Source organism: Cervus elaphus, chromosome 4, assembly GCF_910594005.1.
Source record: "Cervus elaphus chromosome 4, mCerEla1.1, whole genome shotgun sequence".
Taxonomy (NCBI): Eukaryota; Metazoa; Chordata; class Mammalia; order Artiodactyla; family Cervidae; genus Cervus; species Cervus elaphus.
The window spans coordinates 7,122,875-7,144,312 of record NC_057818.1 but is presented as its reverse complement, the minus strand read 5'-3'; the positions used below and the strand labels follow the sequence as shown (position 1 = coordinate 7,144,312).

The 21,438-nt window shown below is 44.8% G+C and overlaps 1 protein-coding gene across 10 annotated transcripts in view; it reads right to left on the bottom strand.

Moving 5' to 3' along the window:
* The window catches only part of WWOX (WW domain containing oxidoreductase), an 891,989-nt gene that overhangs the window by 832,916 nt on the left and 37,635 nt on the right, over nt 1-21,438 (bottom strand). For all 10 annotated transcript variants that reach the window (XM_043898105.1, XM_043898107.1, XM_043898108.1 and 7 more), the window contains exon 5: nt 8,713-8,819. In XM_043898105.1, coding sequence (XP_043754040.1) covers nt 8,713-8,819 — 107 coding nt within the window. The remainder of the gene's footprint in view (nt 1-8,712; nt 8,820-21,438) is intronic.

Sequence of the window (21,438 nt, the reverse complement as noted above, 5' to 3'; positions counted from 1 at the left end):
GGTGCGTGGCTCATCAGAAGCCAGACTGCACCTCTCCGGCAAGATGAGGAGAGGACCCAGAGCTGCAGGGATGAAGGCGGTGCGCGGCTCATCAGAAGCCAGACTGCACCTCTCTGGTACGGAGCCTGGCCAGGGCGGAGGGCCGGGGTAACTACACTTGACAGGACTGCTCGGATGTCCCCGTTTCTCTCCTGGGTGCTGCCTCTTCTGGTATAATTATTATGACCCTATGGCTCTCAGCATTTTCTGGTTTGAACAATACACCGTCACCCTACTCCTAAGAGAGGGCTACAGATAAGTAAATGTGTTTTTCTCTATTTTCAGAGTTTCTAAGCACCAGGAACCTTCCCACCCGCCCCCCCGCCAAAGTGTTACAGGCTCTCAGAGCAGGAAACACTACAAGGAGAATTAAACTAGGATGCAGGCACTTAAACTGTACACCAGACACATGAACTAACTTACGTGATCAGACATGTGAACACATGTTACCATCTTTGAAAGTTCACAACCTTCAAAACTTTTCACAAACTGAAGGCTTGTATGTAGGGGACTTACTGCATACTAGACTGTCCTAGAGCACCCACTACATATAGTACAAAATAGATGCTTAATAAGTATCTGTACAGTTTTTGAAACAGTCTTGAGAATCTCCGAGTTAGCTGGTGAATGAGGTTGTAAGAACACCTGATTTTTGTAAATACTGGTAAAAATCTGTACCTGCCCTTTCATTTGGGGGGGGGGGGTGGGAAAAGTCAAGCAGCATAAGAACTGCAGAGCAATACACTGGAATCTCCTGGGGGGGACTGTGAAACACACACTGCTGGGCTCCACCTCCAGAAACTCTGATCTAGAAGGTCTCGGGCAGGGGAAGCCCAGGAATCTCCATTTCTAGCAGGTTCTCAGGTGACGCTGACCGTGGGGTCAGGGACCATGCCCTGAACAGCACTGTGTAAAATCCTGCTCCACTGGCAACAGGGATTCATCAGTGAAACACTATTCAGATCATTATCAGATGTGCCCTATCCTTTCCTCCCTTAAGAACAGCACCCTCCCAGTCGCCCTTTTCATTTTTGTCTGCATGTTGCTCACAATTTGATGTAGATTTCAACATCCTGTAATTCATCAACTAATTCTCTCCTGGCTAAAACATTCCAGGTAATTAAAGTTCAGTAATAACTTATTCTTTCTGCTCCAGCACCTGCATTTCATTTGTTTATTTTCCCGGAGTCATAAATCTGAAGGGCTGTCAAAGCGCCATAATATTAGTGCAATAATCAAAGTTAATTAGTCCCTCTCAATAAACAACAACAAAGCCATCACAGAGGTGCACTGAAGTTTCTCCCGGATACCCACCTTACAGACCGCAGTGCAGCTGGGACAACCAGACCCTGAGAACTGCCAGGTAGACGAAGGCAGTGCTCTTCGGTCATTTAAAAGGAGACTCTACGCTTGGCTCACAGTGATGCATCAACTCCGAGGAAGGCCCGGGGGTTCGGGCTCTGCACCTGGTAACCCGCTGACGGGCACTAGAGCAGACGGGTTCTCCCCAGCTGCTAGGCCTTACCACGTGCATCCCAAAGTCCAACACCACCACAAAAAAGGGACACAGGATGCAAAGAAATGAGAGGGGCCAGCCTCACAGCCAGCTTTCAGTAACCTGGTGTCTTCAATAACTTTGGATTTATTACTTACGGAACTTGAGAGATGTGAGTGCTAGGTAGGTTCTGATGAGAAGGCTGGCGGGGAAAATATAGGCAAGATTCTGCCTTCAATCTTCGGGAGAACTTTCTAATTACGAGATGCGTGAAAACAGGATGGGCTGCCTTTGCAGAGAGAAGCCTATCCATCCCTGGAAGCATTTAAGCCAAATCCAGGTGAGCTCTGTTCAGAGAAGCTGTGTAAGTGGTCTCCACCGTGGGAGGAGGTGGGACACGGTGACTGAGACAGCTGACATCACCCTAAGAACGTAAGGCTCCCTGCACTCGGAGGCCATCTCTGGGCAAGTCCCCACGTCTTGTCCTTCGCACTCACTGCCCAGGTTCCAAGATCCTATTCCCCTGTGGCCAGGACTCCATGTTTATTACCCACTGCTACATAACACCTTCCCCAAAGTGTAGAAGTTTAAGGCAGTAAGCATGTGCTGTCTCACCGAGGTTCTCCAGGCCAGGAACTGGGATGGTGCTGACTCGAGATCTCTGATGCGGTTGCCGTCGACCTGTCAGCCACAGTCATCTGCAGGCTTGACAGGGGCGGGGGAGTCCAAGAGGGCTCCCTTGGGAGGCCTGTCACAGGGGGCTCAGTTCCTTATCCCAGGGGCTCTCCATGGGGACACCCGAGCACCCCCACAGCACAGCGGCTGGCTTCCCCCATGCTGAGCGATCCAGGACACCAAGCAAGAAGGAGCCACCAGCATTTTAAGGTCCTTCCTGTGAGTCACGCTCCATCATTTCTGCCACACTCTATCCCTCAACAGTGAATCGCTGTGTTCAGCCTGCACTGGAGGGGAGGAGAATTAGGATCCACGTCTGAAAGGAAGGGGCATCCAAGAATGTGTAGTGACTTCCCTGGTGGCCCAGTGGTTAAGAATCCACCTGCCAATGTGAGGGACGCCAGTTCAATCCCTGGTCCGGGAAGATCCGGCATGCCGCAGAGCAACTAAGCCCATGAGCCACAGCTACTGAGCCCACGCGCCCTAGAGCTGGTGTTCCACAGCAAGAGAAGACACCACAATGAGAAGCCTGAGCTCGCTGCAACTAGAGACGACCTGCATGCAGCAAGAGACACCGCGCAGCCAAAAATAAAATGAAAATAAATATTAAACTAACACTTAAGAAAAAAAAGTACGTGTGGACAGATTTTTAAAACTACCGCGGCCACTTAGTTCAAAAGTCTTCAAAATCCAGGCACATCTGCCTCCCCAGCTGACTAAGGGGCAGGGGCTTAGTTCCAGGTGAGCTCCCCAGGAACAGAGCGCTGGTTCTGCCAGCCACGTACCTTGGGCACTAACCCCGGCCTCTGCCAGCACCAGCCAGCTCCACACCAGGGCGTGGGTACCAACGATATAGCCAGTCACGTCCCCACGCCCCTCCTGCCCCCGAAGGAGGGTGAAGCCCTGCTCCTCGCCCAGCTCATTTCAGAGTGGCCTGACACCGGCGGGAAGAAGCAGGGAGGCCTGGCTACTTCCGAGGGCTCTAATCAATACAGAGACTTTTTTAAGGTGTAAGAGGAAACATATCTTCCAACAAGATTTCTGAGAGTATGTGCCTACTTTAGGGATCTGTGTTGAACAAGCCAGCCTCTCCATAATTACTTTTTTTTTCTTCCTGAGTCTTTACTACGTGCTGGGTTCTGTGCAAGGGTGTGCATAATGAACCATTACCAGGACCATTCCCCTTCCACAGGTAAATAAACCAAGGGCGTAACCAAATGTTCAAGGGCATAACCAAATGTGACCAGGGAGATGCGGCGAACTCATGTCCAAATTCAGGACTGGTTCCCAGGCCTAGATGACTCCAGAGCTGGGGCTCCCCTCTACTCCTCTGGGCTGCCTCCCTGTAAATTAAAACTCAGTCGACTTTAAATATACACTTACAATAAACCCTCACCTTCTGCAGCGTGAGCCACCCCACCCTGAGACGCTGCCTCACGTGCAGCTGCATCTTTGACCGTGCAGGGAAGGTGTTTTTGGCCCAAGGGCTGTGTCGCCTCTCTGTTTCATCTAACAACGGCTATGTCTGAGACTCTCTGTAGACGCCCCACAATAAACACGAAACTCAGTCTCACACGTACTTTTTTCCTCTTAAATGATGGCGCCTAAACACTCTAGTGGCCAGAAGCAAGACTTGTCGACCACTGGCTGAACATCATCTGAAAATGAAATCCATCTCTCCCCACTACGTCGAAATTGTTTAACAAGAACTCAGGGGCCCCGTACTGATGAAAGACTGCATCTGCACTGAGTCTCCCGGCTGGGAGTGGTGGTTTGGAGCTCTCCGTCTACGCTTGACTTTGCACTCTTTAAAACTCAGCAGTAAATCATAGCCCTCGTTATGCAAAGGTTACAATGGATGCAAAGTTTGAAATATTCAGTTCATGACTGGGTGAAAAAACCAACATACGCAAACGAAGACAAGGAGATGGTGATCAAAGACAATGAATAACAGGCAAGATTAATAAGTCAATGCAAAAATTTCAGAATGAGAAATGAAATGGAAAAACTTAGAGGAGAAGAACCAATCACAAGTTTTAGGCATTCTGGAGACAGAGGAAACTCAGAATATTTTAGCAACCGATTATGTCTATGAGAGGGATGAATAATTTATTATCTGATAAAGAACCTTTCCTGAGCCTGTGACAGGGAAGGGCAAAGAGGCAGCTGAAGTTCAACAGTAAATACACTGTGCACCACTTGAAATGTAAGTCTGGGAAGAGCTTCCTCGGGGAGGGGAGGCTCAGCAACTGGGTTTCAGAACGCCACCAGTGAGGCTCTCTTTGCTGGAGGACCACAGGGACCCTCACATCAGGGACAGAGAAACCAAGCCCGTGAAACAGGCCCGTCCTCCGCCACAGCACGCACCAGTCATTCTGGACTGGGTAATGAGAAGGGCTTTGGGCTCGGGAGACACGGCTTCACACCTTGGGTCCACCATGTGGCTCCCAGCTGTGTGAGCTTCAGCAAAGTCCTCCCCCTTCTCCCAGCCTCTACAGCCTCATCTGCAAGATGGGTTTCACGCATACACAAATACTTCACTGCTAAGTGCCAATAAGCAGGGTGCCGAGGACAGAGGCAGCTATGAATACCCAATCCTACCTGCAGCTGATGATAAGGAGATGACATCTGTAAACAGAAATGTCCCGAGGTAGAACCTTTCTGCCTGTGTGTGTGTGTCTGCTAAAGTCAGACACAACTGAGCGACGGGCACACGGTGATTAAAGCGAGTGGCTTATACCGCTCCTGCTGGAGTGCAGACCTGTTTACACCACACTTAGTCTACTGAAAATCCAATACTATACATAGAAACAATTTTTAAAGTAAAGAAACGAGGAACAAATCTAGCAGCTGATGTCGGATGAACTCTTCCCAACAGTCTGTAACTATTAAAAAGATTAAGAGTTTTTATATTTGTTTAGCTAGAGATCACTCACAACAACGGGGAAGAGCCTTACACTCTGCAATGCATTGAGTAATGATCACTTTTTCCAAGCCAAGTTGCCTGACTAGACAGACATCAAGCTTGTATGTTAGCCACCCCACATGTCTCCCCTCAACATATACACATCTCATGAAAGAAGGCCTTTGGTCTGTAAAGGTAAATTATCAGATTTAAGCTTCTTCTATCACAGGAGAGTGGGGGAAATGCCCACAAATACTAAAGCACACAGGATCATGAAGTCACTGAGCAGATTAGAGAGAGTCTAGAAGTAGCTAGATTTCTCCAGCGGTTCTTAGAAGTGCGAACAATGTTTCACATGGGATCCTCCCCGCCTCACTCCTTACTACCGCGTCATGAAAACAGGTTGCCAGCATCCATTAAAAGCACAGCAAACTGTCCAACACGTAGGCTCGCACCAAGCGTTCCATATCTGACAATGACAGTGAAATCACTATTTTCCGATGCTTATCAATGAGGCTGCAGTATGAGATAATACTGTCAGCTTTCCACACAACTTCACTCCAACTAAATAAACAGACCGAGTATCAACTCTATTGAAAACTAGAATAATTGTGATACTTCAGTCCCCCCAGCATCAAACTGCGTGGCGATACCCAGCCGAGCACGCACGCTCTCCCTGACACGTGCACATTCCATTAGCTCCGACTAATAAATCTTTTCTCTGAGCCCTCATCTCCCGGCTTTCTCAATAACTGTTCTGATATAAACCACTGCATGCTGTTCCTGATGACTGATCCCTTAACAATATTCCCTAAATATATGCAAAGTGTGTTTCTCTGTAAATACAATAGAAAAAGCAATCACATCAATAATTAAGATGGCTTTTCAAATGACAGTTGAGTGCTAATATGAGCTCCACTGGAAAATACTCATCAACAAACTAAATACACATCTATTAAAACGTAGGAGTCCAGACATATGAAGACAGAAAAAATTCATTGCAACTCCACTGGAGTCAGGCCGATAAACACACTCCCTACAGCTCCTCTTTCAGCCACTTGGAGAGGTTAAGAAAAGTAAACATTCCTTTGTACTTTCATGCATGAATAAGAAATTATTTTATTATTATTACTAGCAGCAGCAGCTAACTAACATTTAACTGAATACTTAAGCCCAGCAATCCCACTTCAGGGCATATATCCAGAGAAAACAATAACTCAACAAACTACATGCACCCCAGTGTTCGCTGCAGCACTATTTACAACACCCAAGACATGGAAGAAACCTAAACGTCCATCAGCAGAGGACTGGATGAAGAAGACGTGGTACTTAAAATACAATGGAAAATGGAGAGACTAGCAGGGAAACACTACCGCATGTAAAATAGACAGCCAGTGGGAATCTGCCGTATGACTCAGGAGCTCAAACCAGGGCTCTGAGACCAACCTAGGAGGGGTGGGATGGGGTGGGAGGTGGGTGGGACCGGACATGTGTATACCCATGGCTGATTCATGCTGATGTACGGCAGAAATCTACACAACACTGTAAAGCAAGTATCCTTCAATTAAAAATAAACAAATCTAAAAAAAGAAGAATGGTCACTGCGGCAGAGTTGACAGCCAACTTTGGATGAAAATGTGAGAGACTGACCTTCACAAGAGCATCACTTGGAAGACCACACAAATAAATGACTTCCTCAACAAGTGATGGAGTGTCACACAAGTCACAAGCAACAAGGTACATCTATGCACTGAGAATAAAAGACTTCCTCTAGTATTAAGTGGGAAAAAAATTCAAAGTACATAACAGCATGTGTTTTAGCTAGTATACACAACCTTTTCTGGAAGAACATACAGGAAATAGTTAATGATATTTACCCCCAAGAGAAGAATGCAAGGGACTTTCACTTTTCATCATATACACTTTATGAAGATTCAAACCATATGCACATTATGACCATTCATTCTCTATACATCTCTAAAGATTACTCTATACCACGTAGTAGAGGTTAATACATTTTTCTAACTCTGGAGTTAGAAAGATGCTAAGATAACTGGAAAAAAAATGGGCCCTGTTTTTTAATTTAACTCAAAATAATGAATCCAGTGAGATCAGGACAAGGGTTCATTTAAAATATACTAAGTTTGAAATCCTGCTTGAAAAAGCAGAAATAAATCTCCCTTTTCTTGACTTCCATAACTTCTCAGCCCAGAAGGCCGGACGTTCTCTTAAACAGACCATGGTCTATTTCTTCAGATGGCAAGAAATCTTCCACGGTGTTCAGAGGATGAAGACAATCTTGGCAAGGACTATCCAGCCCCCTCCACGCCCCGCTCCAGCCACCTGTCTCCCCCACCCCAGAGCTACCGCGCAGATCACTCCCTCAGCTCAGTTTGACCCTTCTCCCCTTTCCCCCCGATCCTTCCTGAGATCTGAGCTCAGCCACCTCTTTCTCGGGGACTCCAAATGCCCCGCCTCTCTGGCATCCTTCACCATTTTGGAATACCACCTCGCCTCATTTCAAGTTTACACTGGTGTTTATCTATCTTTGGCTTGATCTGTCTTCCACCCTCAGCTGAAAGCTCTACAGAGACAGTGACAACACCTGTTTTTCCTTAACGCTAGACACCCAGTACCTATGACACTGGGGCACTTCACAGGCATGGGAATGAATGAGGTCTGTATGTTACTTCAAAGCCTGGTGATCATGTTAAAAAATAAAAAAAACAAAAAAACACCCACTCAGTTGTGTCACTCTGACTCAAAGCCTCTCATGCCACAGTGACTCTGAGCCCCTCGGCAACCCCCTCCCGCTCCCCCGGCCTCCAGGCACACGAGCGTGCCCACCGAGCCTGGAAGCCTCCAGGCACATGTCCACTGCCAAGCATCTCCCCTGACATTTGCATGGCTTACTTCGCTATTTCATCAGGGCCTGGGTCAAACATCATAGCTTTAGAGGGGTCTCTGCTGACCACCCAAGCTGAAATAGCCCACGCTGTCCACTCCTGATCCCTCACTCTGCTTCACTGGCCTGCACTGCATTTATAACAACCTGACATCATGTTAAACTTTAATCATCCCTTTATGGTTGGTTTCTTCTAGCTAGAAGTTCATGAGGGCAGGTATTTTGTTTTATTTGATGCTATATCCTTAACCCCAAGAGCACCAACTGCCCTCAATACATGTTTGTGCACACAGGCACATCAACACCCACATCTGCACAGAGAAAAGCAAAGAGGAAAAACCAGGACAGGGTTGAAGTCTGCCCCTTTATCATTCTGAAAACCGCACATAACCTCTTAGTCACACTCGAGGGCGTCAACCACATTCTGTTTTTCTTAATAAACGAGCTAAATGAGTAAACATTCTGGAACCTCTGACTAATAAAGCAGATGACATTGACAGAGAACCATAAACAAACTATAAACGGCTTGCCTGTCCTTTCATTCATAAAATAAACAAAGAGAATATGACTTTAAAAACAAAGAAAACATTATTCCAAGAGCAATAAACTTTATGAACTGTACTAAAACCTTCAAGTGTTTATCCCGGCATGTGTATTTGACAATTAAAAAGAAAAATGTAAGCGCTCGCTTACCCATTCTCCTAAAATGCGGGACACAGCTTCAGTGGCTCTCGTCATGTTCCTGCAGGCCAGGATCACATGTGCACCATGAAGGGCGAAAGATTTGGCAGTTTCAAACCCTGTGGTTTAAAGGAAAGTCCACATTAGGAAACACAAATGCAAAAGCACCAAATCATGATGCTAAATGGCCTTTGCTGAGCACCTTATGCATTACTCTAGTGGATGTCAATTAGACGGGATTTGCCCTCAGAAGAAATCTGCAACTATCTTGAGACATTTTCAGTAGTCAGAAAATGACTGACTTTACTGTGTGTGTGTGTGGGGGGGGGGGATGGGAAGGGGGTGTGCTACTGGTATCTAGCCTGTAAAGGCCAGGCATGCTACAGAATATCCGATATGGCCCAGGACAGCCCCACAGCAAAGAATCATTTGGTTCAAATGTCTACAGCGTTGAGGTTGAGAAAACCTGTCCCAGGAACACAGTGATTTCAAAGGTGAAGGCCACACCACAGAAGAGCTTGCGGCACGGCCAGCCTTTGAACCACTGCTTGACAACAACCAGACTCTGTGCTCAATACAAAGGGTAAGGATATACAAAGACTGAGACATGGTCACTGTCCTCAAAGAGTTCACAGTCTAACAAGAGAAAACAAACCTGGAAAGCAAAACAAACATCTGCTAATAAGTTCCTGACAGCGTGCTTGGACTATTTTAAATGTTTCCAGCACTTCTGCTTCCAGCAATGGCAACTCGGTTTCCTAGACCCACACTCTTGCTGAGAACAATTAGAAAGCTGGACAAAACAACACATACACACTCACACACACACACACACCCCTCAGTATGATTGAGAATCTGGGGGGCTAACATCTGGAGAAGTTGAAAGGCCAAGAGAGGTGAGCCAGCATTTGGTGCTTCTATACCCAGTGAGAACACCCTTCAAAAATAAAGAGAAACAAGATTTTTAAGCAAACAAAAGCTGAGAGAATATATCCTCAGCATGTCTACAATACAGGAAATACTAAAGGATGCTCTTCAGATAGGAGGGAAAGGACCCTAGATAGAAATCTGGAGTTGCAGAAAATGACAGAGCAATATAAAGGGTAAAAAGATGAAAAACTCTAAATGATAATAGTAATAGTTTGTAAATTTACCACACCTAGTGAACATTACTATATTGACAATAATGACATATAACCCAGGAGGTAAGTACTTGAGATTTAAGTATTCTAAGACCCCTGCACTGCCCAGAAAGTGCTAATTTATATGAGAACCTTAGTAAGTCAAAAACACAGGATGTTATCTCTACAAATACCACTGAAATAACAGTAAAATAATACAAATTTAACCAGTTAAGGGAAGGGGAAGTAGAATAATTTTTAAAAAGAAAAAAGACAAGAAAGAGGAGAAAAATGGAATATAAAAGTTACACAGAAAGCCAATAATAAAGTAATATATTTAACCCCAAATATATCTGTAATCCCAGTAAAGTGAACTAAAAACTGCAATAACACAAAGACTGTCAGACTGAATAAAACATATACATATATACACACACACACAACAGGCTCCCTACAAGTGTGTATGTTTTGTTTTATATCCTTAAATATAAGGATAAAATATTAAAAGAATGGAAAAAGACATACCATGTAAAGATGAACCAAAAGAAGTATAAGAGAAAAACCTGAATATTTCATAATTTTAAGTTCTAATCCATGAGGAATATGTGACAATTCTATATACATACACACATGTGTCAAAAGTTGACAGAATTAAGAGGAGAAATACACAAATTCATAATCAGAGTGAAAGATTTTAACGTATCAGTAACATAAAAATAAGTCAATAAACAGGAACTAATAGAAGATTTCTGACTTTAACTAATAAACCTGAAAATATTAAATCACTGATAAACAGTGATAATATTAAACACTGAACACAACAGCAAAACGTACACTCAAGTACTTAACGGATATTTACCAAAACTGAACATGTGCAGGGCAACAGTCTCAAATTCCAAACAAACATTAAAACTGTAAAAGATGCCCTTTGACAATAGTAGAATAAAATCAGAAATCAATAAAAGACCCTAGAAAGTTCCCATCTGGAAACTAAGCAACACATTGCTAAACAAAAAATTATGACTCAAAAATTCACAATGAAAATCAGAAAATGAACTAAATGATTATAAAACTCCTACATATCAAAACTTACAGAACATAGCTAAAGCCATGGAAAAAGGACAAAGGAAGAAAATATGAGTTCTATTAAGCATCTATTAAATTAGAGGAAATTTTAAAGCAGCTGATTACCTAAAGAAAGTAGAAGGAAGATAATAAAAATAAAACAAACATAAAATACAGAGGAACAAAGAATCCGAAAGTCATTGCCTTGGGGAAAAAACAAAATTGACGAAGGGCCAGAGAGAGAGACGACAGAGGAAGCACACACACTAGGGCAGACACGTGAGTGAGCAAGGGAGCACACAGACGGCAGACGTCACGTGTGAATAAGAGGACGCCAGTCAGAGTCTACAACCCTAAAGTGACCTTAAAAAGGATAATTAACAACCTCACACCAACAGATTTAAGATATCGGTGAAAAAGACAAATTCCCAGAAAGACACCACTTAAAAACTGATGCAAGGAGAAAGAGAACAACTGAAAAAAACCTGGATTTTTAATTTTTTTTTTAATTTTTATTTTTTTTATTAGTTGGAGGCTAATTACTTCACAACATTTCAGTGGGTTTTGTCATACATTGATATGAATCAGCCATAGAGTGACACGTATTCCCCATCCCGATCCCCCCTCCCACCTCCCAAAAACCTGGATTTTTTAAAAGAAAATTCTTTTGAAAACTCTGGATCCATTTGCCTTGAACAATAAAGTCTACCAAACATTTACAAAAATAAAAATGCCAATCTCACATAAGCTCTTCCACGTAATAAAGAAAAACTCAACTATTTTATGAGGCTTGAACTCATCGGTCATTAGGGAAACGCAAATTAAAGATACAATAAGATGATAACACATATTTACTGCTACAATGGCTAAAACTTTTAGAAATTAAAAAATAAATAATGACCCCACCAACTGTTGGCAAGGATGTGGAGCACCTAGAACTCTTATACACGACTGACATGAAAAGAGAAAGGAAGGGAGGGGAAGGGAGGGGAGGAATCTAATTTCAGAGCTTGACTATCACCCCACTACTCTGAAGTGTAAAATACCACACCTTGTAAACTGTGTGGAAAATCACACAGAATATGCCACGACAAAGAAATCAATTCTACTGGAGAAGGCAGCAATGTAATTCAGCCAAAGCTACGTCAGATGATCACAGATTAGCGTTTCCAAGATAATGTTTGTATGTAGGAACAATCAGAGTGCCGTTATCTTACTGAGGCTGCCACGTGAAAGAGGCGAGCACGGGTAGTCCATTCAAACCACTGCCACGGATCTAGTCTGCATGGAGGCCAGACTATTTACATAAACTCGCTCTCAAGGTAAGCCAGCACAGCACAGTGGAAAACTCAGGAGTCTGACACATCTGTGTTGACCCAGCTCTAGCTATTTATAAGCTATCAGACATCAGGCTGTGCCTTTAACCCATCAGAAACTCAGTCATCCTTTATTAATAAAATGGGGAGTGAACAGTAAACGCACACTAGGAGTCTAATGTTAACCATAGTCAGTGGGAAAACAAATGTTAATGACTGACCCTTTCCAAAATCCACTTCAGCGGGAAGTCTGGGGCCTTCTCTCTGATTTGTATGAACTAGCAAATATAGCACAGCCATCATGACTGAAAAAACTCTCTCCGAGCTCTGCTCCCAACAGCAACACATGAGTTAACTAATTTCAACATCAACTAGAACTTAAAGAAATTAGCTAGGGACTTCCCTGCTGGTCCACTGGCTAAGACTCCATGCTCCCAAGACAGGGGGCCTGGGCTCAATCCTGGTCAGGGAACTAGATCCCATGTGCCGCTACCAAGACCCAGCACAGTCAAGTAAATAAGTAAATACTTAAAAGAGAAAGAAATTAGCCACAAGATCTACCACTCCATTTGTCTAAGTACTGGCTTAAGAACACACTTGACCACCGTTTATGCCAAGCTCTACAGCCCAAAATATAGTCATTTCCCATGGTATCAGTCCTGGGTGTTCATTGGGAGGACTGATGGTGAAGCTGAAACTCCAATACTTTGGCCACCTGGTGCAAAGAGCTGACTCATTTGAAAAGACCCTGATGCTGGGAAAGATCGAAGGTGGGAGGAGAAGGGGACGACAGAGGATGAGATGGTTGGATGGCATCACCAACTCAGTGGACATGGGTTTGGGTGGACTCCCAGAGTTGGTGATGGACAGGGAGGCCTGGCGTGCTGCAGTTCATGGGGTCGAAAAGAGTCGGACACTGAACTGAATGACTGAACTGAACTGAAGGACAACCTCCTACACTTGAATCTGAGGTCAAAATACACAAACAATTTCAAATCTGAGATATCGTACATCTCAATCTGCTTGCCTCCTCTTTGGTGCATGTACTGAAAGGTGCTCAAACCCGCATCTTTGAGGCAAGAAACAATAACCTGAAATTCACTTATTTGGATCCATGACACCAATTTCACCCCTTGTCACCGGTGAGCAAAAGGTACCCAGAACACAAGGGAAAGCAAGAGAAGTCAAACACCAGGTTTCATAGCCCAGCCACTTCAGAGCTGCAAGGGCGCAAGCTTGGGACAGTCCACCTGACTGACGTGCCGCACCCCTCGGGTTAATGACACGCTGACGGCCACAGGGAGGCTGTGTCAAGCGGCCAAGAGAGACTTTACTTGCAATCGCAGGACCTTTCCCACCCCGATCTTGTTGGAAAGGATGGACTCTGTGTCCCTATGAAGTCTCCAGGTCAGAGCAATCCAAAGAGATATTTTACATCGCTTTTTCACCCAAGAGTATAAAAAAGTTGGCTTCCCTGGTGGCTCAGCAGTAAGAGTCTGCCTGCCAATCAGGACACACGAGTTCGATCCCTGGGTCAGGAAGATCTCCTGAAGACGGAAATGGCAACCCACTCCAGTACCTTTACTTGGGATATCCCATGGACGGGGGAAACTGGTGGATTACAGTTCATGGGGTCACAAAGAGTCAGATACGACTTAGCAATTAAACAACATAAAAAAAAATTACACGGTGAGTGGGGGAAGATAGTGGAGGCAATGCCTCAGCACTCATTAGCAAAATTAATTAATTGATGCATTTATTTATTTATTAATTTGGCTATGCCATTGCTTAGATGTAGCATGGGAACTCTGTGGCCAAGACTGCATACTCCCAATGAACGGGGCCTGGGTTCAATCCCTGCTCAAGGAACTAGATCCCAAGAGTTCCCAAGCCACAGCAAACTTATTTTTTTTTTTAATGGATTGAGGAAGCATCAACACTCAACGCAGGGCCAAGCAGGTCCTAGGGCTCTATTTATCTGGTTTAGCAGGATAACTGTAAATTCCTTAGAATCAGTGCCTTTTCCATCTCTGTGTCTCATAGGACTAAGGCCCAGTAGGGTTCAATAAATACCTGCCAAAGAGACGAATGTCCTTACAGGTTGGCTAACAGGCTACAATTCTGAACTGTTTGAAAACAATCCAAGTTGTGAAAACATGGATGGCCCTCAAACTTCCTTTTAGACCACAAATAAATACTGAAATCCTGCAAAAATACCAATCATGGCAGTTTTGAATGATACTATCTAGAAATCGGGGGGGGGGGGGGTTTGCAGGTTTGGTGGGGGGGGGCAGCATGCCCTTATTCTACCAAAATTTATTTTCCCAAACATGCCATCTCACGTGACAAAATAAACAGTGGCAGACGACTTCTTATTACCAAAAACAGCACATCTGATGCTGAGGCAGCAACAGGCTGTGGTCACCAGTCTGCATCCTCTCTCCTTCAGATGACTCCTGACTGCAGTTATGGTTGGGCTATCTGTCCCTGTGTCATGTGAAATTACACTCTTCCATCTATCTTCCTTTATCTAAGCCGTGCGTTACACATCACAAGTCTACTTTTAAAAGCGGCAATGGACAATTCCATCTTCTTATCCTGTGCAACTGCCTTGGAAGCAAAAACAAAGCAGAGATATTTCAAAAGACGATGGTTTAGGAAGGACAATAACACTTTTATAGTAAACCATATCTCTTGTGTGTGGAGTTTTATAAAATTAAAAAAAAAAGTTTAATAATGCTACCTACTGCTCAAGTCCAGGAAAAGCCCATGAGAATAGCATCCCTCACTCCGGTAATACCAAAGCTGATGACCAGTTTAATTAGCGAAATGTAGTAGTGCTAAGCCAATTCTACCCAGCGCCAAAGTTTGTGCAAAATAATGAAGGCAATTGTTTACTAAATTTAATAACCTGATTCATCTTATAAAAAATTAACTTTATGACAATGTTTAAATTGAACCAGCTTAAACTGCGTGGAGGTGGCAAGAGTGTGTCCAGAGGAATATTTAAAGCTAATAATATCAAGAAACTAACGGAAGACGTTTTAAAACAATGGGCAGCATTAGTTTTCTAGCACTTGTTATGTCTGATCCAATTGGGAAAAATCAAGTCACTGTGGGGGTTTCATATCCCCCTGTCCTAGGTTTCAAGCTTTGCATACAAACATTGAAGGACCAGAAAAAGGGAAAACATACTTCAAAGATATGAAATGCCTGCTTATCTTACACGAGGTTTCCATGTCTAGAATCAAGGTTACAAACTGGTGACGGTGGAGTAAATCAAGACCGTGGACTTGCTTCCTCTGGCCCACGTTTTGCCTCCCTTCATCGCTGTTTCTCTGTCCTGCCCTCTCTTCCATCCTTCTATGCTCCCTTCCTTCCTAATATGAATCACTTGCTGGCATTAAAAAATCAGGGCAATTATATCAATATATCCAACGGCAGATGTCCAGGTTCTCTGTAAAAGCTTACAATCAAACCACACTGGGCCCTCATTCCACTTGGTGATGGGCAGGCCCAGGAGCCACGGTGGCCTAGACACGGGGTTCAGGCTCCCCTGTTTCCCATGGTCACCCCGGAAGGCTGGCATCACCCGCCAGACCACGGCAGACAGCAGATGCTCAGACACACATCGCACGGGGAAGAGCCCTGCTGGAGACAGAGGCTCAAGCCTGATTACGACACTGCCTCAGTCAGAACCTTCACATGTGATCTGCCAAATCTCAAAGAAGGCTTCACCCTGAGTTGCTTGAGATGCTATTTAAGGTCTGTTAAACCCCACTCCCTCAAGCGCAAGAAGGATGCTGGCGACACCTTCAGACGGGCAGCAGCGCTCGGCTCTGCACAGGCAGACGCGATGGCACCAACCCCGGGGGTGGCTCTGTGGTGCCGGTTCCTTCACCCAGCTGCCCTGCCTTCCCCTAGAGTCCCTGCGTGGTCACAGGAATGCTGGACCCAAAACTACACTGGGACCAAGGAGCATAAAAACGAACTAATCAAGCCAAAAATAAAAAAGACTGAGTGCAGGGCAAAACGAGATCAAAAACTGGTGAGAATTCAGGAGTAGAGTAGCACTATGAATAACTGCCGATGCTGCTACTACTAGTGTCTAATCCATTGAAGGTACCTCTGGGGACCTCCCTGACGGTCCAGTGCCTAAGACTCTGCTCCCAATGCAGGGGGCCTGCGTTCAATTTCTGGTCAGGGAGCTAAATCCCACATGCCTCAGCTAAAGATCTGATACAGCCAAATAAATGAATTTAAAAAAGAAAAAAAAGACACCTCTGGTTGTCATGCAAAAGATGGGCTACTTGAGGATACTGAAGCCCTGTAACCAGTCAGAAGGGATGAGGTACCTTCTTATGCTCAATAGCCAAGGGCAAAATTAGAAAACCATCGGGAAGCAAAAAATGTACAAAGCCTGAATCTAAGTCTGAGGCAGGATCCAGGGTTGGAGAACGGTTTACCCAGGCGGGGAACACAGCCGGGGCGGTGGGGGGGTGGGGATGGGGGTTTGGGGGCGGGGGCTGGGGGGGACAGAGCAGGGGCCACAGCCAGGGAGGCTCGCCAGCAGGTAGGGGAGACAGAAACGGAGCTGCAGATCCCCCAGGCACAGAGAGCCCCAGGCTGGGAAGCCAGGCCCACAGACATCCACAGAGCTCCCGCTCAAGTCGGGCCACAGACAAGGCCCTTTTCTTCCTCCAGTGCTACGAAGCTTCCTTCCGGTTTGACTTTTTTAATTTTCTCCATATTGTGGATTTACTTGGGCAGTGTCCCCATTTACTGTAAATTATGGTTTTAATTATCATTTTTATTAAGATGCCCAAAGGAGCTTGGGGCTTACAACACCAGTAATTTCTAATGGGTTGTTATTATTAATTTATAATTGTGAAGCGCTGGAGACAAATGTTACTTTTAACGGTACACAATTAAAAGGCCAGAGAGATGGTGATTCCTCTCCTCCGCACCGTCCCCCACCCTCCCATCCTAGAACACACCAGGACAGTGATGTGGAGGAACCAATCAACAAGTTACAGAATCTTCCAGCACAAGCCAGCTCCCTCCCTGGAGAGCAACGGTCATGTACAGAGCAAAACGAAGAGCCTCATGTCTTTCATCCTGACCTGGATTTTGGGACAATTCAAATTTGGGACAATGATAGCATCAAGAAACCACTAGCTTTAAGGATGTGGGTTTCACCTACGTTCTCCTAAACGCACAAGGACCATATTTCCTCACTGATCTGATGACTGTTAATGAAGCTATGACGGTAGGACACTGACCATGCTGCTGAAGTCCAGTGCTCCCAGGCCATTTCCCATCGAGTTCGACATGCAGTCACTACAGCTCTGAGGTCAATACCACAAATGCAGTGAACAGATAACCCTGAGAGTTTAGAACTTGTGCTCGCTAAACACTAACCACACTCTCCAACTCTTAAGACATAAAAACTACAGCCATCTCTCCAGAAGCAGTTAAGTCACAACATGCCCTGCTTTTATATGCGTGCATTCTACACTGCTACATACAAGGATCACAGGTGACTCTCCCACACCCCTCATAGGAGGTCCTAAATATAAATATTTACCAAAGAACGATGCCAAATCAAGCGGTGAGAACAGAGAAGCAGGAAATGGCTGGTTCGCTTGGAGCATGTTTCTGAATCGTCAACAGGCTGTGTTTACACACGGTAGTGTTTTGTAAAGCTGTATTATCAATTCCACCTGACTGCCCGAGACCTCTCAAGAGGCAAGACTGACCCCAGGCTGCCTACCAGGGCCGCCACTGAGCTGGCTGAGTAAGTTCTCACCTGACCTGCCAGGAACAGTCCAGATCCCAGTGTGTTACGAATCCGTGAGAAAAGCACCCAGAGATTACAATTAACATGGTCCTCAGCAGCCCAACGAAGACGTGTTCTGTAAGGACAGCTAAATCAAACAGCATCCGTGTCAGTGAGGACACAGGACAAACAAGCAACCTCACAGGTCGACAGGGGAGGGGGCTTGGAAAGCAATACAGAATGGCTCAACATCTTTGGAGGTGACTGGACTATATCCAACTGTTCGTGGACAAGCCTTCTTGCCCAATTATTTCATAACCAGAAATGCAGCCAATAAATGTCCTTGCCCACATGAGCTAGAATGTGAGAGAAGTATTTAACCAGCCTTGTTTTATAACAGCCAACGACTTGGAATCCACCTAAATATCCATCAATTAGGCAAAATAAACTACATAGCACACACAGAAAAGAACAGGGTGAAGGGAGGAGGAGAAACCAGGAAACGTGCCCATGTTCTGTCAGTAAGAAAAAAAAAATCAAGGTACAGATTAGCAGGTACCTATGGGCCCACTGGTTGAAGCCAAAATAGGGAACGTTCGTGCTCAGATGTGTGATAACACTGATTATTTCAGCAAAAGAACTATTACTGGTCAGAGATGAGGAAGACTTATTTTCCATATGATTAACATCTATGCTGCTTCTGTTTTTAACACATGTGTGTAGAGCCTGTTAGGATAAGGAACAAAAGACTGAATGGTATCTCGTGGATCATTGCTAAGTCTTCATAAACTCTGATACAGAGAAATCAGCACCAGGGAGAAAGGAAAACCGGTTCTTGTTCCAAGTGATGCGCTCTCTGGGCACCCTGATACCCAGAGAAGACTGCAGAGAGAGGTGTGGAGAGGGTGGCCTGGGGGTGATCTCATGCTGGGCGCCGCGTCGGGCACTTTTGGAGAATCAGCCTCTAACTGAAGGTGCACTTCACAGAAACCCTAAGAGGCATCACTGTCCTCAGTGATAGTCAAGGAAACCCACAATCCCAGAGGTTACGGGCCTCACAAGATTGGAGGGCGAAAACTGAGAAGGATGCCCAAGGGACGTGGCCTGAACTCAAGGCAGGTGAGCCTTCAAACCACCACACTCGCCACATGGGCTCAGGTCACAAACTAAGAGCTCCTGAGGGCAGGGAAAACCAACTGTCTGCTAATGGCACCTGTTAAATATGACTCAGAGGGACATCCCAGGCAGTCCAGGGGCTAAGGCTCTGCACTCCCAAAGCACGGGGCCGGGGTTCAATCCCCTGTCGGGGAACTAGATCCCGTGTGCTGCAAGTAAAGATCCTGCCTGCCACAGTGAAGGTGGAAGGTGCTGCAACTAAGACCTGGTGCAGAGAAATAAACAAAAATCAGTACTAAAAAATAAACATGTCTTAGAGAATTTGATATATATTCTTCACAGCCATTATGAGGTATGTTTACATTTTTAGCACTCGCGCAATGTAAGCTAAATGAGCAGCTGTCCTTTGGAAAGCAACAGAGATGGTCGAAATGCCACGGGCCCCCATGTCAACCAGCCTCCTGACACTCATATCTTTCCCGTGTCATCGCGTCGAGGCAAAGAGCTTAGGCCTTGTCAGCTACTTTGTTACATAAAAGTACTTACTTTATGGAATCTGTCCCCAAACCGTGAGGCATTATCAAATTACCTTCTCTCATTTATTTAATATTTCATCACAGGGCTCAGAATTAACACCATCCTTCGCCTTCACAAACGCTTCTCTGTGTATAGGCCTGTGGGCAGGGAAAACTAATCCACAGAAATAAACCTTCTCTCCGTGTTCGCCAAGGTCAATAACGTTAAAGGACGGACTTCATTTAACTCTGCCTCTATGCTTTCAACCAATGAGCTATGGTGCAAGGGACCATCTTAACACCATGGCCATTAGAGGTTTTGCTCAAATTTTTCCTTTACTTTCTAAAACGCTTCCAAGTCAGACTTGAAAGGACCATCCTTATTAAAATCAAAGATAAAGACCACCCCCCTTTAAGAAGAAAGGCATGCCATGTTGGATTTTTTTTTTTTTTTTTTTAAACAAAGTGTGGCACTTTTACAAACTTGGCCCAGGTTCTTAGGAAGAAAAATAAAAACAGGATGAAACAGAAGAAGCAAAAACAAAGGCTTCCCAGTTCAAAAAATTTTTTTTTCAAGTCTAGTTCATTGGACATGGAGACCACTAAGTATTAAAGGCCTTCAACAAGATAAAGCATCTTTTACTCAATGCCACTAACACAGCAAAGTACACTAGTCTCTAGAATTCCAAACCCAACACATTCTGTTTGGTTCAAGTTTACGTTCATTAGAAGGCAAGACTTTTTCTGTAACAAATCACACACACACCACACCCAATCTCTCTCTCTCTCACACACACACACATACACACACACACCCCCCATGGTGTCAGCTCTTCTAATTCCACAGTCACAGCAGTATCTACCCAGAGAAGTGAAGTGTTTCCACAAGGTTACAAGTGGAAAGATTTACCCTGAAGTTTGGCCTTTTTTACTTTGATGGATGAATTTACAGCCACTTCAAGAGAAGAGAGCCCAGCTCTGAAAGGCAAGCACGCCTGTATTATATTACCGAGCGGTTCACTGTTTTCACAGCTGGGCTGGGGTTTCCTTTCATGACAGTGGCCGCTGTTACCCTGTTCCTCTGCTCAAGACAAGGTTCTTTACGATTTGAAGCAAACAGGGCGGCCGCCTGGGTTCTGCACCCACACTTGTCCAAAGACAGACCCCTTTCTGTTACTTTCTTAACGACCAAAGCGGCTGCAATCAGCCCATCTGCCAACTCCTAGTCTGCCAACTCCTATCCGTTAAGAAGTGGTCAGGAAGGAACAGTTTAAAAAAAATACTCCTCTACTCCATTGAGAGCTTCCAGAAATGAAGTCTCCTCCATCCTATACCTTCAATGTCACAATGTAACTAACTTTTTTAATTTCTGATCAACCTTAGCTCTCACCTTAAAAAAAAAAATGGTATATGCCTTCCTCTCTTGAAAAGATTAAAATCCTTTATGCTTCCAAAGTCACATGGAGGTCCTCAAAACACCATGCTGGGGAAATTCAGCACTTTTCTGAGGTTCACTTTTAAAGGGCCCAAACTGACTTTTCATTCTCCACCGCCTTTAACTTTGTAAGATGCACCTTCTCATAAGCATGACTTAAATTCAGCCGTGAGAGCAAGATAACCCAGGAAGAGGGTTCTGTTCACTTTCTGCTCTCCGCGTCTATCAATGACCTGTCCTAAAACGGGTGACTCCTACAACACCCTCTTATGCAGGAAAATCTGTAACCAGACATTTGCTGAGATTGGTTAAGAAGCAGTAACTACTAAAATGAAGACGCACTAAGGAGACGAAACACAGCGCTCTCCAAGTCCCGTGACGGAGGACTCGG